This window comes from Netta rufina (assembly GCF_964035555.1).
Source record: "Netta rufina genome assembly, chromosome: 10".
Lineage (NCBI taxonomy): Eukaryota > Metazoa > Chordata > Aves > Anseriformes > Anatidae > Netta > Netta rufina.
This window is the reverse complement of record NC_140133.1, coordinates 16,610,774-16,627,997: the sequence shown is the minus strand read 5'-3', so window position 1 is coordinate 16,627,997 and position 17,224 is coordinate 16,610,774. Positions and strand designations below refer to the sequence as shown.

Here is a 17,224-nt window from a genome sequence, read left to right as displayed (position 1 = left end):
TTGTTGTTCCAGGGGTTAAAAATGTTTCAGCAACAAAAATCAATCTTGCAACATGTTGTAATTCTTAAATTTCAAAGTATAATTTTTGCTGAAGTTGGTGGGGAAGCATCTTTATATATATATTTTTTTTTACGTCTGATCTTTTTTTTTAAATATCTGTTTTTCTGAAACTGCCTGATTTTGATTACAGAAAAGACACGTTAATTTTTCTGTGGGCAAATAAATGCATTTCCAGCATGAATTTCCAGTGGCATTTCCTGCATTTCCAACAGCAGGAAGGTTGGATCTGTCTCCTCTGGATTGCATCTTTTTGTTGCTCTGCTGTTATCGCTATAGGATCTCCTTACATGTGCTTATCAGAGAAGAAAAGGAAGGTTCTCCAAAGAGCAAATGTAAGATCCAATCTCCTTGAAAACAGAGGAGTGTTTGAAAGTGTATTATCCTTTCAGTTAGCACAGCTCATCTCTAAGGAAACTGAAGCCAGGTGTATTCTTAGCACAACTTATGCGTGGAATCAGATTTTACAAAGGGAGGATGTTTGCATGGAGGCAGATGGTGCTGGGCACCTGCCTTCCCACCCAGCCTGGTGCTGCATGGCGCAGGGGCAGGAGCCATGGTGGGTGAGACGTGGTAGAGGGAGCAGTGGTGGGGGATGCCCTTCAGGAATGAGTTTTCCTGCTGCATTTTGCACATGGGAGGTTGCAGAGATGTCACGGGCATCTTTCTCTGTTTCTCAGCAATTGCAGGGTTTTATGTTTTTGGCTCTAAAAATAAATGAATCAGACTTCTCAAATTTGAGTTCAGCGCTAGAATCTGCTCAAGAATGGCAATATCAGGCACGAGCCCTTGTGCCCTTTCACAGCTGAGCAGATTTTTGTAAAAGATAGTCAGGGTGGACTGCAACACTTCATATGGTAAAGAATCCAACATGTTCCAGGGTGGGTCCTTTTGACAGCTTTCTGTGTGGGGTTAATTTCTGTTAGCTCGTTTTCCATGCTCTGGAGTGGGTTGTATGGGGTGAGCTTGCTTTTATCCACAGCTGGGGCCTCAGCAGCTGCTGAACCAAGATAGTCAGGGCTGCGGGAAGCCTTTTTTCCATCTGGAATTTTCTGGAATTTAGCGACAAAAATGTGACCTTCTTTTTTTCCTTTTTCTCTTTTTTCCCTTTTCCCTTTTTCTCCTCCCCATTTCAACTGAATGTAATAGAAATGGGCATCGCTGTGAGCTCCCTGAGGGGATGAGTGTGCAAGCATTGCCATAGCCCCCTGTTTTTGCAATGCCATTTGGCTGGCACAGCGGTGACTCAGCTGGGAGATCCCAGCTACTGCATCACCACGTAGCCAAACTTTCTAGTGGGGGCCGTAACAGACAGAGAAGCTCGATGGAATAGGCACAGAGGGAAGATAAAGGCAGATATCATTAGTAAATTGCATGCTTTTTGTAGTCAAACAAGCCTATCTCAGCAGAGCTTTTTCACCTCTAGACATTATTGTGACATAAATCATTGAATCATGAATCACACAGTATTTCAGGAGAGAGCCTAAATTATAACATGCAGCTCGGTGCTTAATTCCTTCCCTTGCAGCGTGTCCAAGGTGCTTGTCATGTTTGGTTGTTTTTAGCTATGAGTAACTACCTTGTCTTACTATCGTGTGCAGAGAAAAATATGAACTGTTCAATGGAAAGATAAAGTGGTTTATTATTTCGGAGGGTGCTCCTTTTCATGCCATACCTCTCTCTGGAGTCAAAAGACTTGGTATTACATCAAACACCTGGAGTTTGGAAGGTCAGGTCTGAAATTTGAAGACTTTAACCCACAGACCTGTGTAGGAAAACATTTTATTTTTTTTAATATAATAACCAGAGACTGCTTTTGGAGTGAGGGTTGTTGCTTGGGGTAAGCCAGGAGGTATGATGAGCCAGCTTTATTGGCCTTTATTTCAGTTTTGTTGTTTCAGCCATTTCTGTAATGAGCATCTTGGTCTTCAAATTTTTGCTTCTTGTTAGGAAAGGGGCTGCTGCTTAAACCTGCCTTCCTGTCTTCCTTCCTTCCTGCCGTCCTTCAATTACAAAAAATAAATCTGCCTGGAGAATGTACATACAAAAAATACAAATCACCTGTATTTTTTTTTTTTTGAGAGATTTTAGCTCACTTTCTCAGATTAATTTTCTGTTGTTCTTTGTATGCTTGTTCTTAACCTGATGTTACTGTTCAGAAGTTGCAGATCCTCATTACTCAGGCTGCTCCTGCCCCTTTCATTCAGTGGCCTGCACTATTTTCCTCATTTGCCTCGCAGCCCCGCTGTCCAGCCGCACTACGTTGCAGTATTATCATTCTTGATTTGTTTTGCAGTGGCTCCTAGAGGCTTCAGCCAGGAATCTGCAATTGTAATGTTAAGTGCAGTGTCAACAAATACTGAGATGGCTTCTGCATTACATGTTCACAATCCAATAAAGAAAATGATTGTGCAAATTGTAAAAGACCCTATTAACAGCTCCAGGGGTTCACCCCGAGGTCCACGTAGCCCAGTGTTCTAGCTCAGTCTGTGGCCTTAAACAAATGCCTAGCAAAGGAAAGGATACCGGCAAAATACTTGATAGTCCCCTACTCCTCTCCCAGCCACCAGCAATTCATTTTCAGCTCAAGAGATTTCCTACAATGTTTGCAACCCTCCTGCAATGGCTCCATCTTCTGTGTCCTTTCCCAGTCTCCCCTTGAACCCCTCTCTACAAGCTTCTTGCACCCACGGTGCAGATCTGCCGCAGCCTGTGTGAACTACTTTTCCACTCCTTATTCTAAGAACAAAAGGGTTTCTATCCCCATTCTCAGTAGGTTTATGTGGGATTGCTTTTGCTTTTCAGTCAAATTAATGTCAGCATTATTTCAGATTTGGAAATATTTCATTTCTGGGAAAAGACTTCATTAAGTTGCTCCAGTTCATATGTTCTGCTACAAGAAAAGATTTGGTGTTGAATGTTCATTTACAACAAAGTCTTGCTTTTTTTGGTTGTTGTTGTTTTTAGCTCATCTGTCTTTATTCTCACATATTTATGGAAGTGTTCAAAGCTGAATGGGGAAACAAATTCAAGTGAGAAGTGTTGGATATTATTCTGTTGGTTTTTTTTTTTTAAAGAACTTTGGGTGCTCTTAACTCCTTCAGTCATTTCCCAACCCATGCTGTGTGCAGGGGTAGGTAGCAGTGCAAAGTACAGCTCATCTTTGATTTTGTGCCATGTTTGGCTGTGTTAGTACCTCTGATGGGAGCAGTCTTCCCTTTCCATCTCCCTGCCCAGCTCACTCTCCAGTGGGTTGCAAAAACAATCCTCTACCTTTATTATCTTTCATCTCTTCCACGTCATCTGTCTTTCTCCATTTGCTCAGACAAATAAGTGATAAAAGGGAATCATGATCTGTTTAGCACCACAGGAAGAAAGATGCGTTACGAGGCAAGAGAGACCTCTTGTTTACAGCGAGTTATTTTTGGTAATTAGCCATTTGTAGAGGAAGATGAGCCTCCGCTCGTAAAGTCAGCATGCCATAATTTAGGGGACTCTGAATGGAAGCCTAACATTTGCCTGAATTGGAAATGTTAATTGTGTGCATTTAGAAATAAATAAATGGCTGTGTTTTCTTTGCAGGAAGCAGACTGAACAAAGACCTGAGACATTATCTCAACCAGAGGTTTCAGAAAGGATCGCCGGATCACGATCTACAGCAGACTATTAGAGATAACCTTTATCGCCATGCTGTGCCTTGTAAGTAACAAAACACTGACCTGGTGGATTACGTGGAGTGGAATTTTAATTGGTTTATTTATTTATTCATTTGTTTGTGGATTTATGTATTGGAGGCAGCCTTTGCGTGGCGGTGTGCACAGCTCAGTTTTCAGGTAGAACAAACTTCCATGTGTGACAGCAGAAAGGGTTGAGATAGGGTTGGCAGGGAAACCAGTTCATCCTTGTAGTTGGCTTTTGTGATGACCTTTTTGGAACAGTTGATGGTCTGTTACAGGGCTCTGATGCTGCTCTACTGTGAAGAAAAAAAAAAAGATTTTAAAAGAGAGTTCTTGCCTTAGAAAGTGCTCATTAATATCATTATGGTGCATGCTCCTCTATTGTTTTGAAACCTATGAACAAAAAGTGGCTTTTATATTTATTTTGTTAGCAAAACTTTATTTCTGATGCTTATTTAATGTGTGAAATGGAACAGCATTTTGTGGCTGGGTCACACTGAAAGAGGGCACTGCCACCGTTGGAAGGTCATCTGCAGTTCGCGTAGGCGGTAAGCAGCAAAAGTGAAGCTAAGAAGGAAATGCTCTTTTTCACCCAGAAACCAACCAGCAGGAGAACTGAGAAGTTTAGAGAGTGCTAAACTTTAAAAGTTCAGAATCTTTACCCCAAATCAGCCTGTGCTTAACTTTTGGGGAAGATGCACAAAAAGCAGAAAAAGATCCTATTTCGTTGCACCATTCTCCAACCTCTAGGAGAGGATATTGAAAACAAAAGGTTTTTCTGCTTGGACCTTGATGATCTCTGAAGATAATGGCAAGCCTTTTAGATCAGGCTTGGCTAAGAGCTAGTAAACTCTTAGTTATAGCATGCTGAATTGAGCAGCAAAACATGTTTAAGCTTTCTATCTCTCATGAATCAGAGGTTGTTTATACTGGAAGACTTGTATAAATATTGAATAATGATGTTGCCACTCAAAAATGAGTATTTACCAAGAAATACCACATAATGGTAGGTAGAGTAATAGCTGTTTTCAATCTGAGTGTTGCTCATGGGAGAACTGTGCAGGGCCACAGCTAGAATTGTGTGGTAGCGCTGATGGATGTTGATTCCTCAAATGGCAGATGTTGTATATCGCTGTTGAGTTTGTTCTCGTTTTATCAGTGGAAAGCATGGACCAAATTACCTCTAAAGTGCTGTGCGTGGACGTAAAGAATAAATATGGATTGTTATTTTCTATTGAATACTTCCATTTTCCATTTTGTTAACATGAAATATGATTAGTTTTCAGTCGTCTAACTTGCCTGGCTGCAGGTTTTTAAGGTATAATGGGGAAAGTGCCTTCCAGGAAAACGTATGCGGTGTTGGGCTCAGTAGATGCAATGTCTTAATGCTAACGTCCTTCTGCCTATGTGTTACATCCCAATTCTAATTTCTGAAGCAGCAAATAAAGCAAATGAGCGAAGTACTGTGGAAGCATTTTGTGTGTTACCAAGGTTACATTTTGAAATGCTTTCCATTGATTCTATTCTCTGATTTATTGAACTTGATGGTGAGCTAAACTGCTTGGACTCGCTAAAGACTTTTGATTTAAAATTAAGACCGGTGAAAGCGATTGCTGCCTCCTGGAAATAGGAGGAGGAGGTTTGTGCTGCTGGTGTGTTAATAAGAACATCAGTACTCATGTTCTGTTTATGAGACAAATGGAAAATCTGAGGAGTGGAGTTCGGTTACCGTGTGTCTTCGTACTTGCTGAGTTGTAAAGCAGGTAACATTTAATTTTCTCTTTGTGTACCGTGGGGATGGTATTAGTGGTAGCTTTTAAGAATGATGCTAATATTCATGTGTGAATTTGAATGAGACTCCTGCAGGCATGGTGGGTTGGAATGCTTTACAGGTCTGGAGATTAATCTAGCTGTACACTCATATTTTTATTCCTTGGTGCACGTGACCAGTAAATCCAGAGCCCTGGACCAATCTCTAGTGCTAATGGATTATGAAGTCTTGTATTTGGGAAATGGAATTCTGTGCTGATTATGTGGTAAACACGAACAAGAACACAAGGTCACTTGGACTGAGCGTGCTTGGCCTGCCAGCTGCTTTTTGTTGCACTAATAGAAGGGCTAAATGAAGTGATAATTACTAAATGCAAAATAGAGAAAGGCAGCGTTAACCTGTTCTTCCCCAAAAATTCTAGTTAGGCTCCCCCATGGTTCAGCTCTTGCTCACTTGGTTGAGTTTGGGATTCAGGTCCAAGGGCTGCTGGCTCCCACACAGCCTCCTGCCTGTTACTGGGGAGTTGGTTAGGAATTAGCTGTGCTCCATGGGGAGCAACTTCAGTTGCTCTCATGGAGTTGGGACAATGTGAGCATTGCCTAAATGGATGACACAGGTACGGGCTTCTGAGAGAGCAGGAGACTTCACCCCTAAACACAGGAGCTGTCTGTAGAGAAACGAGACCTAGGAATGCACCCAAATGGGAATTATTATTGCAAAAAGTAGATGAAGTGCACAGTTATTTTTGCAAGCTGAAATCATAAAGAGGCATCTGCAAATGCCTCTATTAGCTCAGATGGGAAGCCCCACGCAGTCCTGCCCCAGCTCTGGCCAGTCTCAGCACTCATCCCTCTGCCCTCCAGCACGCGTCCTCCAGCCCTTGGTACCCTCAGTTCCCCGCTCCCCATCGCTCTGAGTTTTCCTGCAAAGATCTGTAGTAAACAAAGCTGTGACAAGCTTCCAGGTGGCCTCCAGGTTTGGTGTTTGTGCCATCCTCAGCGCTCTGCTCTTGCTATCACACCACACCCACGGGCTTATTCACAGTCACAAAGCATTCTTCTCTGGGTTTTACAACTTCAACGTCGTAATCTAGGACTGTGGGTAAGGAAGAGAGGCAGGACACGTTCCTGTATGGGGATGGTGCAGAGACACTAATGAAGCCGTGCATTTACAATGCACAAGTCTTTGAAACAGTGCTGCTCAGACACTGAGCTGGCTTTTATTTTAGCTAAACCAACCGTGTGCTATTTCCTCCACTTTCTTCCTGATGCTCTCATTTCACTGTTGACTTCACATGCTCGGTCTTGAGACTTTTTAATAGTATTTTTGTCTTCTGCTTAAAGAAATCAGCACCTTAAACTTCAGCAAAGTTATTCTCTTTACACGTACAAATATCTGTTCTCATTCCTTGCACATAGGATCCACTGTCAAAACCAGAAAAAAAACCTCTAAGACACCATCCAGATTAGCAAGATGTTAGGGCAGGCTCTCGCTGTCCCCTTGGCCTCGTTTCGTTTTGAAGCACCACATTTTTCCGGTTTTCTGACGTGCCTAATGTAGACCACCAGAAATAATGCTCTGTTTGTGGGCTAGTTAATGGCTCCATTGAGCTTGGAGTAGATTGTGACTTGGCAACGGTGTCACGATTACCGACTGGCCATGACTACACCAAAAGTGCTTTGGCTGATGCAGAGACATTGCCCACGGCTTTTTTTTTTTTAGCGTGGATTTCACTTAGGCTGGCAAAGTTGAGCTGGAAGAAACCCTGAGGACAAAAGGGCAGGTCTGCTGACTGCGTGGGGTGCGATGGGGTCCACCTGTGCTAAGAGAAGCTGATGGGATTTGTGTCCCACCTGGCGTTGGGCAGGCTGAGGGGCCAGGAGGTGCAGCGTGTTGCCAGCCTGCCTCTCGCTCTCACAGTCTTTCTAGAAGCAGAACTCCTCAAAATCACATTAGTTTATGTGAAGGTGTGCTTAGTGGAAAATGTGATTAGTTGGAAGTGCATGTAAGAATATATCCGTGCTGCTGCATCCGAAATAGGTGTTCCCAAGCAGCCTTACCTTGCAGTAGTGTTAATTGAGGAAGGGATGGGATGGCAGCTTCCTTTCATGTCCTGGTGCAGCAGCGTGTCTAAAGCAGCGTTCACGGAAGGCTGAACAGACAGGATTATCTTCCTCATTTTGAAATGATGGTAGAGGGCATCTGTTTAAAATAAACAAGCAGCACTGGCCGTTTGTCCTAGATGCTTCTTCTCAACAACCTGACAGCGGTTTTCCCAGCGTCTGAAGAACCAGAGATTATTTCCATAAAAGCTTATCCGTGTGTGTGTTTGGGGGTGGAAGGGGGTCCACCTGAGCACCTTTACTTGATTCTGCATTTTCTGGAGTCCTCAGTAATGTGCACAGACATCTGCAGCCTGGTGTCTGCACCATAACTTACCAAAGCAGCACACTCAGTGCAGGCATGACTAAAACAATAGAAACAATAGATCCCTATTCAAGTATATTCTGCATTTGTCTTATTTCAGTATGGTGCAATTCTTTTTTTTTTTTTTTTTTTTTTTTTTTCTTGGCTGCGGTCATCAAAACTCGGGGAAAAGCTAGGTCTTTTCGATGGTTGATGAAACAGGGACAGTGTAATGCCTAGCCCAGAGTTAAGCGTTAGATGTCAGCCTAGACACTCTGTAGCTACCTTTTTCTTTTTTTTTCTTTCTTCCTAAAGTTGACGTTTAAAACCTCGAGAGGTCATCATTCAACAGTTGATTCACTTTCCCAAAACAAGTATATGCCCTGGGATTAATTGGCTGGAGAGTTTAGTGTTCGAGAGATACCGCTTTCATTTCTGCTGCCTCTTCTCCTGCCTTCCCAGGGTTTGATCTGTTCCCGTGTCTTCAATTACAGCTGCTGTGGTTAGTCTTAGAGGGGAGCATGGAGCAAAATGGGAAGGAACGAATAAAAAATCAATAGTGTAAGTGTTGAGTGATCTGTAAGGAGGCTCAGAAAAAACGCAGTGACTGCCAGGCACCTGGCTGGCATGAGTTCTTCACATTTCGGGGGGAACTTTGAGTTTCTTTATTCCAAGGGATCGCTGGTACAAAGGGAGCGTGTCCTGCTAAGGAAAGCCAGCAAGACTGACCCAGGAAACTTCACGGTATTTATAGGAAAGACCTTAGTAAGTGAATGTAGAACTTATTACCTGGAGTAAATGTTTTCATGGATAATTAAAATACCAAAGGGTAGTTCAGATGCTCCAGGAGTCGGATAAGCTGTTACACGCATAACCTCCATCACCTGCAACTAGCAGAGAACCGCTTAGCACTGGGTTCCCCACAAGGATTTCTGAACTTGTTAACGAACTGATGGGAGACATGCAAACCAGCTTACAGCTAGTATTTCTCTGTACAATATTGGGTATAACAGAATATCAATACACAGGGAAAAATCATTGAAGTGAAGCAGAAAGACCTTTATGTTACAAGTGCACGTGCTTTTACATGTGGGGATACTTGAGTCACAATTTTGAAGTTATTTTTGGTTGCTAATTTTTATTAAGGATAAACAGAATCACTGACAGTGCACATTACTTTTCTTCGCAGGCAATAAATCATCAGTTTATGTAAACAAATGTTCTTTGAATTCTCAAAAGCTTTCCAGAACAGCAGCCGTATTTATTATCCAAGTACCTTTTGTTGCAGTTCCCTTCCTAGAAATGTAATTCTGCTTTTGTAATGAGAAAAAGTTGCAGTGTCCATGAAATATTAATTTGAAAGCACACACTGATAAGGTGATGAGCGGTGGGCTGATCTCTTCCTACCACAGGAAGAGCAATTAATTGTTTTACGAGATCCGTGTGAGCAGAAAGTTTGAAATGTTTTTAAAATAGAACCCTTATCACTAGGGCACAACGTACAGGTACCGGCGTTATGTAAAGATCATTTTTCTCAAGAACGCTTCCTTGTCAGTTGTCTAACTCTGAAGCATGAGCGAGATTTTCCATGCCAGCTAATATGCACGAATTTATTTTTCCCCCTTTATTTTCATCAGGGACTGTATCTTGGGTACAACTAGCGGGTTTAGAAAATTCTTGTAGCCGGGTTCCCAGGAGTGCGGAATTGAGTCCCCTGCAGTTTCCAGGGATACAATTATATCACAAGCTAGTGAACCAGGTGTGTTCTCACTTCTGAGAGAGAAAAATGCCCTGCTTTGAACAATAGGACCAATATATCTGTAGTTTAGGTCCTTTCTATACACAGTCGTTTCTGTTGAATCTAGGAGACTTCAGACCTTTTTTTTTTTTCTTTCCATCTGCTCTGTCCTTTTAGATCAATAGTGCATTTTGTGCCAGTGGAACTATTCGGTATATTATTTTTTATTTTTTCACATTTGGAAATAAAAGCACTTATGATAGCAAATATTGCTCCATCTGCTTACCCATTTGTGAGGAATAGCTTTTTTGTGTTTCGCTGTGCACCCGGTTGAAATTGCATGAGGCACCAGAGAACAGTACAAAGCAGAAGAGCTCAGCCTTATAGGCTCTCCCATGCTGTTTGCCAAAGGAGATTTGGGTAAGAAGTGTGGGAAGAGATTACATGGCTAGTTTTCTTTGTTTTCTTTGTTAGTCCCCAATGTACTTGATTTCACATTTTTTTTCATTGCGGTTGCCTTGTACTACAGAAAAGCATCTGTGAGTGGGTATTTCGGTAGTGCAAACGAAGTCTGTGCATATGATTTAAAATGGAAAGGTTTCCAAGGTTGTGAGTCTCCTGGAAAGCTTGAGAGTAAATGAGAGGTGAAAGCAGGTACTGCTATCGGGAGGTTGAAGGGGTGGGGATGAGTCACCCCAGATTATTCACTTCAAAACCCTCTCCATCCTGCTGTAATTTCATTCGCCATCACAATTTAAACTATAGAAGAGAAGAACCACAATATCTCCAAAAGTCATGGACGGAGGATCTGCTGAAGAGTGTGTGGTCAGAGGTGACGAGTGTCCTTTTGCCCAAATTTTTAACATGATGTCCTAGTGTCCTGCTTAAATCTCTTGTGATGGCTGCAAAATCCCAGCTTTTGATTCCATAAACCAGGCAGTTTAATTTCTTTTCAACTCCTCCTGTGTATCTGCTCGCAGTTTACAGTGTATTGATTGTAGTACAAGCCAACATAACGAGTTTTCCAGGCAAAGTGAGCAGTTTAGAATTAGGAAAAATCAAACACATGCCTATTCTTGAACCTGTTCTTGCATTCACAGTTGTGTTTGGGATGCACACCTCGTATTTCACGTTTAACTCTCTAGAAGACAGTCACCATCGCTTTATATAGGTATGTTTGTACTTGGGTGTGTTGATTTGCGTGGTTGTTTCATAGATATGAAAGTCTCACGCTTCCTTAGTTAAAGATGTCACTACTTTTTTTTAAATTTTTTTTTTTTTAAAGGGCACTTGAAAATCCCATTTATATGATATTATTCTGGTCCAGTTCAGTACCGGCAATTTAATGTGGGCAAAAACAGTGGCATGCCAGAGAAGGAGATGCCTGTGTGATTGCCAGTCACATATATTGCTACCGTGGCAGTCTCCGAGGCCAGGAGAGCAATGGCAGATACAAACTCCTGGTGGTTTTGGTGGTGAATACGGTCTTGCTGCATTTCATCTTCAAACAATTACCTTTTTTTTTTTTTTTATTAACATTATCATGCTTCTTCATGTAAAGTGTGCTGTATTTGTTCTCTAATCCTTTCTCTGTTTATTTCAGCAGAGAGGAGATTAGCTGTGTGAGCATTTATAAAACTGTTTAGCTTCTGCTAGCTGGTTTTCTTTGGGGAGAGTCATACCCAGTATCTTTACTAGGAATAACTCTGTAAATTAATCTTCATTGATTTTATTATTTTTTTAGCTCCCAGTGGATAGGAAGGTAGAAAAAAAAATAGAACAAATATTTCTAGTTCTACCCCTATTGTAGGAGAAATAAATCTTTCCTATTAGTCATAACAGTCTAGATATATCCTTCTTTTATAATGTCCTCTTGAATAATTAGAGCTGTGAGTTATGAAGACAAGATTCCTGGGTCATTGCCAGAACAGATTTGTTTAAGGGGGACAGTAGTTCCCTGAATTCCTTTCACAGGGCTTTGTAACGTCCCAGGCTGCTCTTAATTACTGATTTAACAGGGAATACATCTGTTTCACTGAGAATTGTGAAAATTATTATTTAAATGGAAATGTTTAATAAATGACTCTTTGAAAGGCTAATGTATCTCCAGAATGAGAGATGTATCACTGAGTAATCAGGTAGGTACAGGTCTGGCAGATCTACTTGTAGGGTCTTTGTGGAGCCAAAGGTGGAGGAAAACATCAGACCCTTGGAAGCATGAGCTGCCATTGAGTTATTTTACTCTTCATCACTTGTTCCTTACCTGCGCTTCTTTAAGCTTCAGGTTTAACACTTCATTTATGAATTAAAAAAATAAATAAAACTATTGCAAACAGATTCTGGTGTTAGTCAAGGGAGGTCTGTAGGAAGAAGCAGGATCTCCTGTTGGATAAACTGAGAATTTTGTTTATATCTCAGACCATGATGGCATTCCAATACTGCCACTACAGTATGTTCCTTTAAAGCTGCTTGCCATATGCTAAAATATGCAGGTAATTCTTGCAGTGTGAGGAATTTGAACTTGTGCACCTCAGAACCGAGGGGCTGGGCAGGTGGCGGAGGAAGGAGGAACTCCAAATTAAGAAGCTGTTCCGGCAAACTCTTCCTTGAATACATGAGGAGGTGGCTATTAATAAACACAGCATTACCGTCGCCTGCTGTTCACGGGTCTTGAATTAGTCAGGAAAAGATTAAAACTGGATGTTGTGGCTCTTCGCATTCACCTGTTAGTTTCAGAGCCCTTACCTCCATCTTCTTGCATGTTCTTCCAAGCTATGGGGTGGTTGGGTTTTGTTTGGTTGGGTTTGTTTTGGGGGCTAGGGTGGTACGGCATGAGATCTGCAAGTTGTGCTTAGATTGTGAGGTTATTTTCAGCCCTCCTAATTCCAGGTGTGTAAAGGTTTGAGAAAAGCAGACAGGCAAGAGTCGAGGGGAACCCAGCAGGACGCTGGATGGCAGTGCACAAGTAGGAAGGCTGTGCTCAACAGCGGGACGGAGCTGACCCCAGGTCTTCCAGGAGTAAAAGAAACCTATAACCTTCATAAATAGCACTCCCATTTTTGTATTCCTGTGATTAAAATATGTATACACATTGCAATCTCAGGCTCCTGCAATGCCCTGCTCAGCACACGGCGTTTTCTGGAAGGGAAGGGCTGACAAGACGTGATCGTGCCGCTGCCGTGTAACTAACCACGGCGGAGCATCACGCTGACAGACAGTCTGTAAATTGCCCACATTACAGAGCATTGATGATACCATTAAAATGGTAAATTTAATATTATAGTACTATTAGATTTCTCCCTCATTAACTCTGATCTGATAAACAACCTCCGGCATATTTTGAAGGTAATAGTCACCTTACAGTCACTACTACCTCCGCGCTATCTGACATTTCAGGCTCCTATAGATTTATAGTTCTTCTGTCATCTAATCTGTACTTACTGTTTTATTTTTTTCTTTGAACTTGTGCTTACAAGCAGAACCTTTCTTAGAGGGCCCTGGGCGTGCAATTAACACTTCACAACAAGAATAAAGTCATCCTAAATTCCATTCCTGGGATTTAGGACAAAATCAGTCTCAGAAAAGAAATGAACCTAGTGTTCAGGCAAGCCAAACATGAGCCTCCGAGGTATTTTAGTACCAGGCACTTGGTGTAAGGGTTGGCATGGGGTGATGCTGGTAGCAGTGGTTGTGTTCTTGGCTCTTGCAGACAGGTATCAGGGCAGCCTCTGCAAAATGCTGCTGGAGATGAAGATGGTGAGGAGGAGACCAGGTAGGTGCTGTGACAGGGGCTGTGATGGATGCCAGGCAGAGCAGCCCTACCTCTGCATGCCAGGGACTTGGAAAAACTCAAGATGCTTTATTCAGCTGTGTCCACCCAGCACAGATGACTTCCATTCCCAACTGTTAATCCTCAAGGAGGAAAACCCATGAGCCACAGCCTAACAAAGTACCTCCAGCTCCTCCTGCTCGGCAGGGAGGCTTCCTTGGAGGTATCGCTCGCCTCTGTGTTTCCCTAAGTGAGTCACGCTTTATTTAGAGTGCTGTCTCAAGGAGGAGGTGGTTGTTATACATCACCTATCAGAATGTAAAAGTGGAAAGCGACGCTGAAACACTGACCCTTAATCTGAAGTGCACCATCTGTGTTTTATTTCCACATCTTGCTGAGTTTACAGTTATTTGAATTCACAGTTTGTTCCCCATTTGCTGTTCCCACATGGTAAGTGAATTGGATCCAAAATGCACTGATGAAAGATTGAGAAGTCTGTTGGAGAGGTTTGTTCCTACCTACAGGAGTGCTCTATCTCACACTTCTTCCACCCCGCAAGTTAAATCCCAGCTGTAAAACCAAGTCTCAGGATGGTCTTGTTCCATGGTGGGAAGCTGGGGTTACTGTAAGGACAGGCTCCTCTCCCCATCCAGAAGTGATTTATGATTTGCCTTTGGCTTTCTGCACAAGAAAAGGTGCAGGGCTCTCTCACATCCGACCAACTGTTTGCTTTACTCATTCTGTAAATCTGCATCAATGTTGATCTGGTGGTGTTTGGCATTGGAGCACCACACTTAATGAATATTATTTTTATTTGTTGGTATGAGTCAAAGTGTTTGATGCTAAAATAAGTCTGGATGTAATGTAATGAAGAGAGCTGTAATTACCATTCTTAGAGTTCTCTTGCTAGAGCTTTGAGTTACTCTGATTTTAAAATGTACAAACAGCTCAAAACCAGGTTGAGTTTCATTTATTCTCCTTTGTTTCTATTTTTTTTTTCTACTGACAGCAACCATTTTCTAAAAACATAACCAACTTTAAAAAAGATATAAAATTTAAACATGTCATATTTCAAAAGCAAGCCATCAAAATGCTGAAGGCTGTATAAACTTAAATACCTTCTTTGGCTTTTGCTGTAGACCACACAGGCTCTGAGAAATTGATTACTCTGGTGCTCGAAGGAGCTTTTATGATACAGAAACAGAGGTTTGCATTCAATTTCTTTCTGTGTGGGGGACTCCTTTTTTTTGGATAGAGAAAAAGCCTTTAAACCTCAGATTAAAAATAAGTCATTTCATTGTTTCCTTTTCCCCCCTTCTAAATCTTATGAAAGAGTTTTCATAAATGATTGGGGCACTGCATCTCTGAATAAATGTAAAATGCTCCATTTCTTTTTTTTTTTTTTTTTTTTTTTAAATAAAGAAGCATTTATTTATATTTTAGAATGTCCCAATTAGCTGCTCCCTCACAGAACCATCATCTGGTGGGAGTGTTTCAGCATGGCTTGGGCAGAATTTTTGTTTTGTGGATGTGAAGAAGAGGCAAGGAATTAAGTTATTTATTTTCTTTGTGCAGTCTTTAAATTTACAGTATCCAGCATTCTAAACTCATCGTTATGAAAGGCTTCAGACTTCCCACAGAGGCTGTGAGCTGACCAGTCACCCAACCAACACCAGCCTCAGACCCATGGAGGCTGTTGTTGAAGGGCAGGGAAGGCAGCTCCTTGAACAATTCCTATTTGTTCTCTTTAGGCAAGAGACTTAATGGGCCACCACCTTTGTCCAGGTGGTAATTTCACGGAGATGCTCGTGTCCCTGTAAAAAAAAGGACTGTGGTATATTCTGATAGCCAGGCCATCCTCCTGTTTGAGTCCTTTTCCCTCATAGAAGTACTATGCGATGTAATGACTAGGTGGTAGGTGGCATCTTGCCCCTGCCTGGTTCAAGCACTTGAGAGGGTCGGGTGCTTGTGCCAGAGCAGCTGCAGGATTCACGCCGTTGGGTTTGGTGCCGCAATGGATGTTTCCTCCTCATGCTTCCTGGCCCTAATGTGCATGTGCTCGAAACCTGGGACTTGTTGCCCGCGTCTCCACCCGTACCGAGCTGCTTTGCAAACCACGGCTTGTAGGGTTCAAAACACACACTTCTTGCAGCAGCAAGGGCTGGCCCCATAGTTCCCAAACCCTGTCCCACGGGAGTAGGTGCCTGGAGTGCCCCCACAGCACCTCCTGTGTGGTCCTCAGGACCCACAGCAGCCCCCGTTGAAGCTGTTGGGGAAGCAGGTTTCCACGTGCGGCTGTCCTCCCCCGGGGTTTTGGTGCTGCCTTGAGCAATCCTGTCCCCCGAGATAGGTGGAAAGCGTCCAAGACGGACACCTGCTGGCTTTGAAGCAGTCAAGTGCTTCTTCCAAACTATCTTTGGCCCCCGTTCTTGATGTTTGCTTTCAAAAAGATGCAGGCATGTGTGTTGGCTCTAAAAGAAAGGGGGAAAAAAAAAAAATCCTTGTTACTGTCACTGAAATTCCCTGCAGATTTAAAAGGGAGATGAAAGTCGGTGCTTTAAGAGAAACTCGAAGCCCTTGGGACAAGCACAGTGGAAGCCAGAGAGATGCTCTGTGTTTTGTCTGATTGCTTGCAAAAACGAGTGCCGTATCTCCTACGGAGAGAGACGGCTCGAAATACGTGTTCATATCGTTCCCCCCTTCCTGCGCCTTGCAAAGTAGGACAATACCATTTTGCACTTCCCTGGGCACGTTCCCAAACAGCGGCTCCGTGGAGGTGACAGAGAAATAGGAAGGGTGAGGGAGAGGTGGTGGCGGGGGTGAAATCTGCCTTGGGGTGTTTCAGATCTCCAGCGCATACAGGTGCTTTTTAATCCCTCTGGCCTACATATTCCACAGCCCCGAGGAATAGAGGAGCCGTGATGTAATGCTCTTTTCCTCACACTCCCAGCTTAAATACAGATGGAAATTGTTGTCATGTGTTAGAAATGTCACCAATAATATAAAAGGCAGGCTTCTGCGTTCTCCCTTTTGCACTGTCAGCTGCTGCTGCCAGCTTATTCTTCCCTCTCAAACCTATTGTCATGTGGCAGAAACCCTGATGTAAGTAAGCCCTGTCCTCCCCCTGCTTATGATCCCTGCATTTTTTTATTCCCCTCTGCTGCAGTGCTGAGGATCATTACATACCACGACTTAAAGACAAGACCTCACAAAGGAAGGATTAATCTTGTATTTGTGCTTGAATTTCGAAGGACTCAGGCAAGTGAGAACGTTCCGTTGTACTATTATTTTTTGTTTCCCCCTCCTTCTCCTAGATGTAAGGAACGAAAAGCGGCGAACGCGACGAGCTTGGGTCCGTGTTTGCGGAGTGAACCCGGCGGTTCCTCGGCGGAGGGAGGCTGGGGAGGCTGCGGGACCGGGGAGCCGAAGCCCAGCCTTGGGAGGACAGATGGCTGGTGCTGCTTTTTAATTCATCAAGCAGGCTTTACGGGAGGCCCGTTGGGCGAGCGGGTGCGCGGCGAGAAGCGGGGTCAGCGGGCACGAATAGGCTGAGATCAGGACCAGATGCCTGCCGAACAATGGGGCTTTTGAAAGAAATGCGGGAGGAAGCGTGGCGCGCGCTTTGTGCTGCCTCCGCATTGCAGGTTGGAATGGGGCAGCTCCGATTTAATGAAGTGCATTCCTAAACGTGGTCGTCAGCCCAGGGGCTGGGAGACAAGGGGACATGTCAGAAGGGGGCTTGTGGGGCCGGCGGCGGGCGGCTGGGGGGGGGGGGGGAGCGATCCGCTGATGGATCGCCCCGAACA

At 43.2% G+C, this 17,224-nt stretch overlaps 1 protein-coding gene across 1 annotated transcript in view; it reads left to right on the top strand.

Annotated features, from left to right (window-relative positions):
• Positions 1–17,224, top strand: part of MAGI1 (membrane associated guanylate kinase, WW and PDZ domain containing 1) — a 274,553-nt gene that overhangs the window by 106,267 nt on the left and 151,062 nt on the right. The window contains 1 exon segment of the mRNA XM_084292717.1: positions 3,640–3,756. Coding sequence (XP_084148843.1) covers positions 3,640–3,756 — 117 coding nt within the window.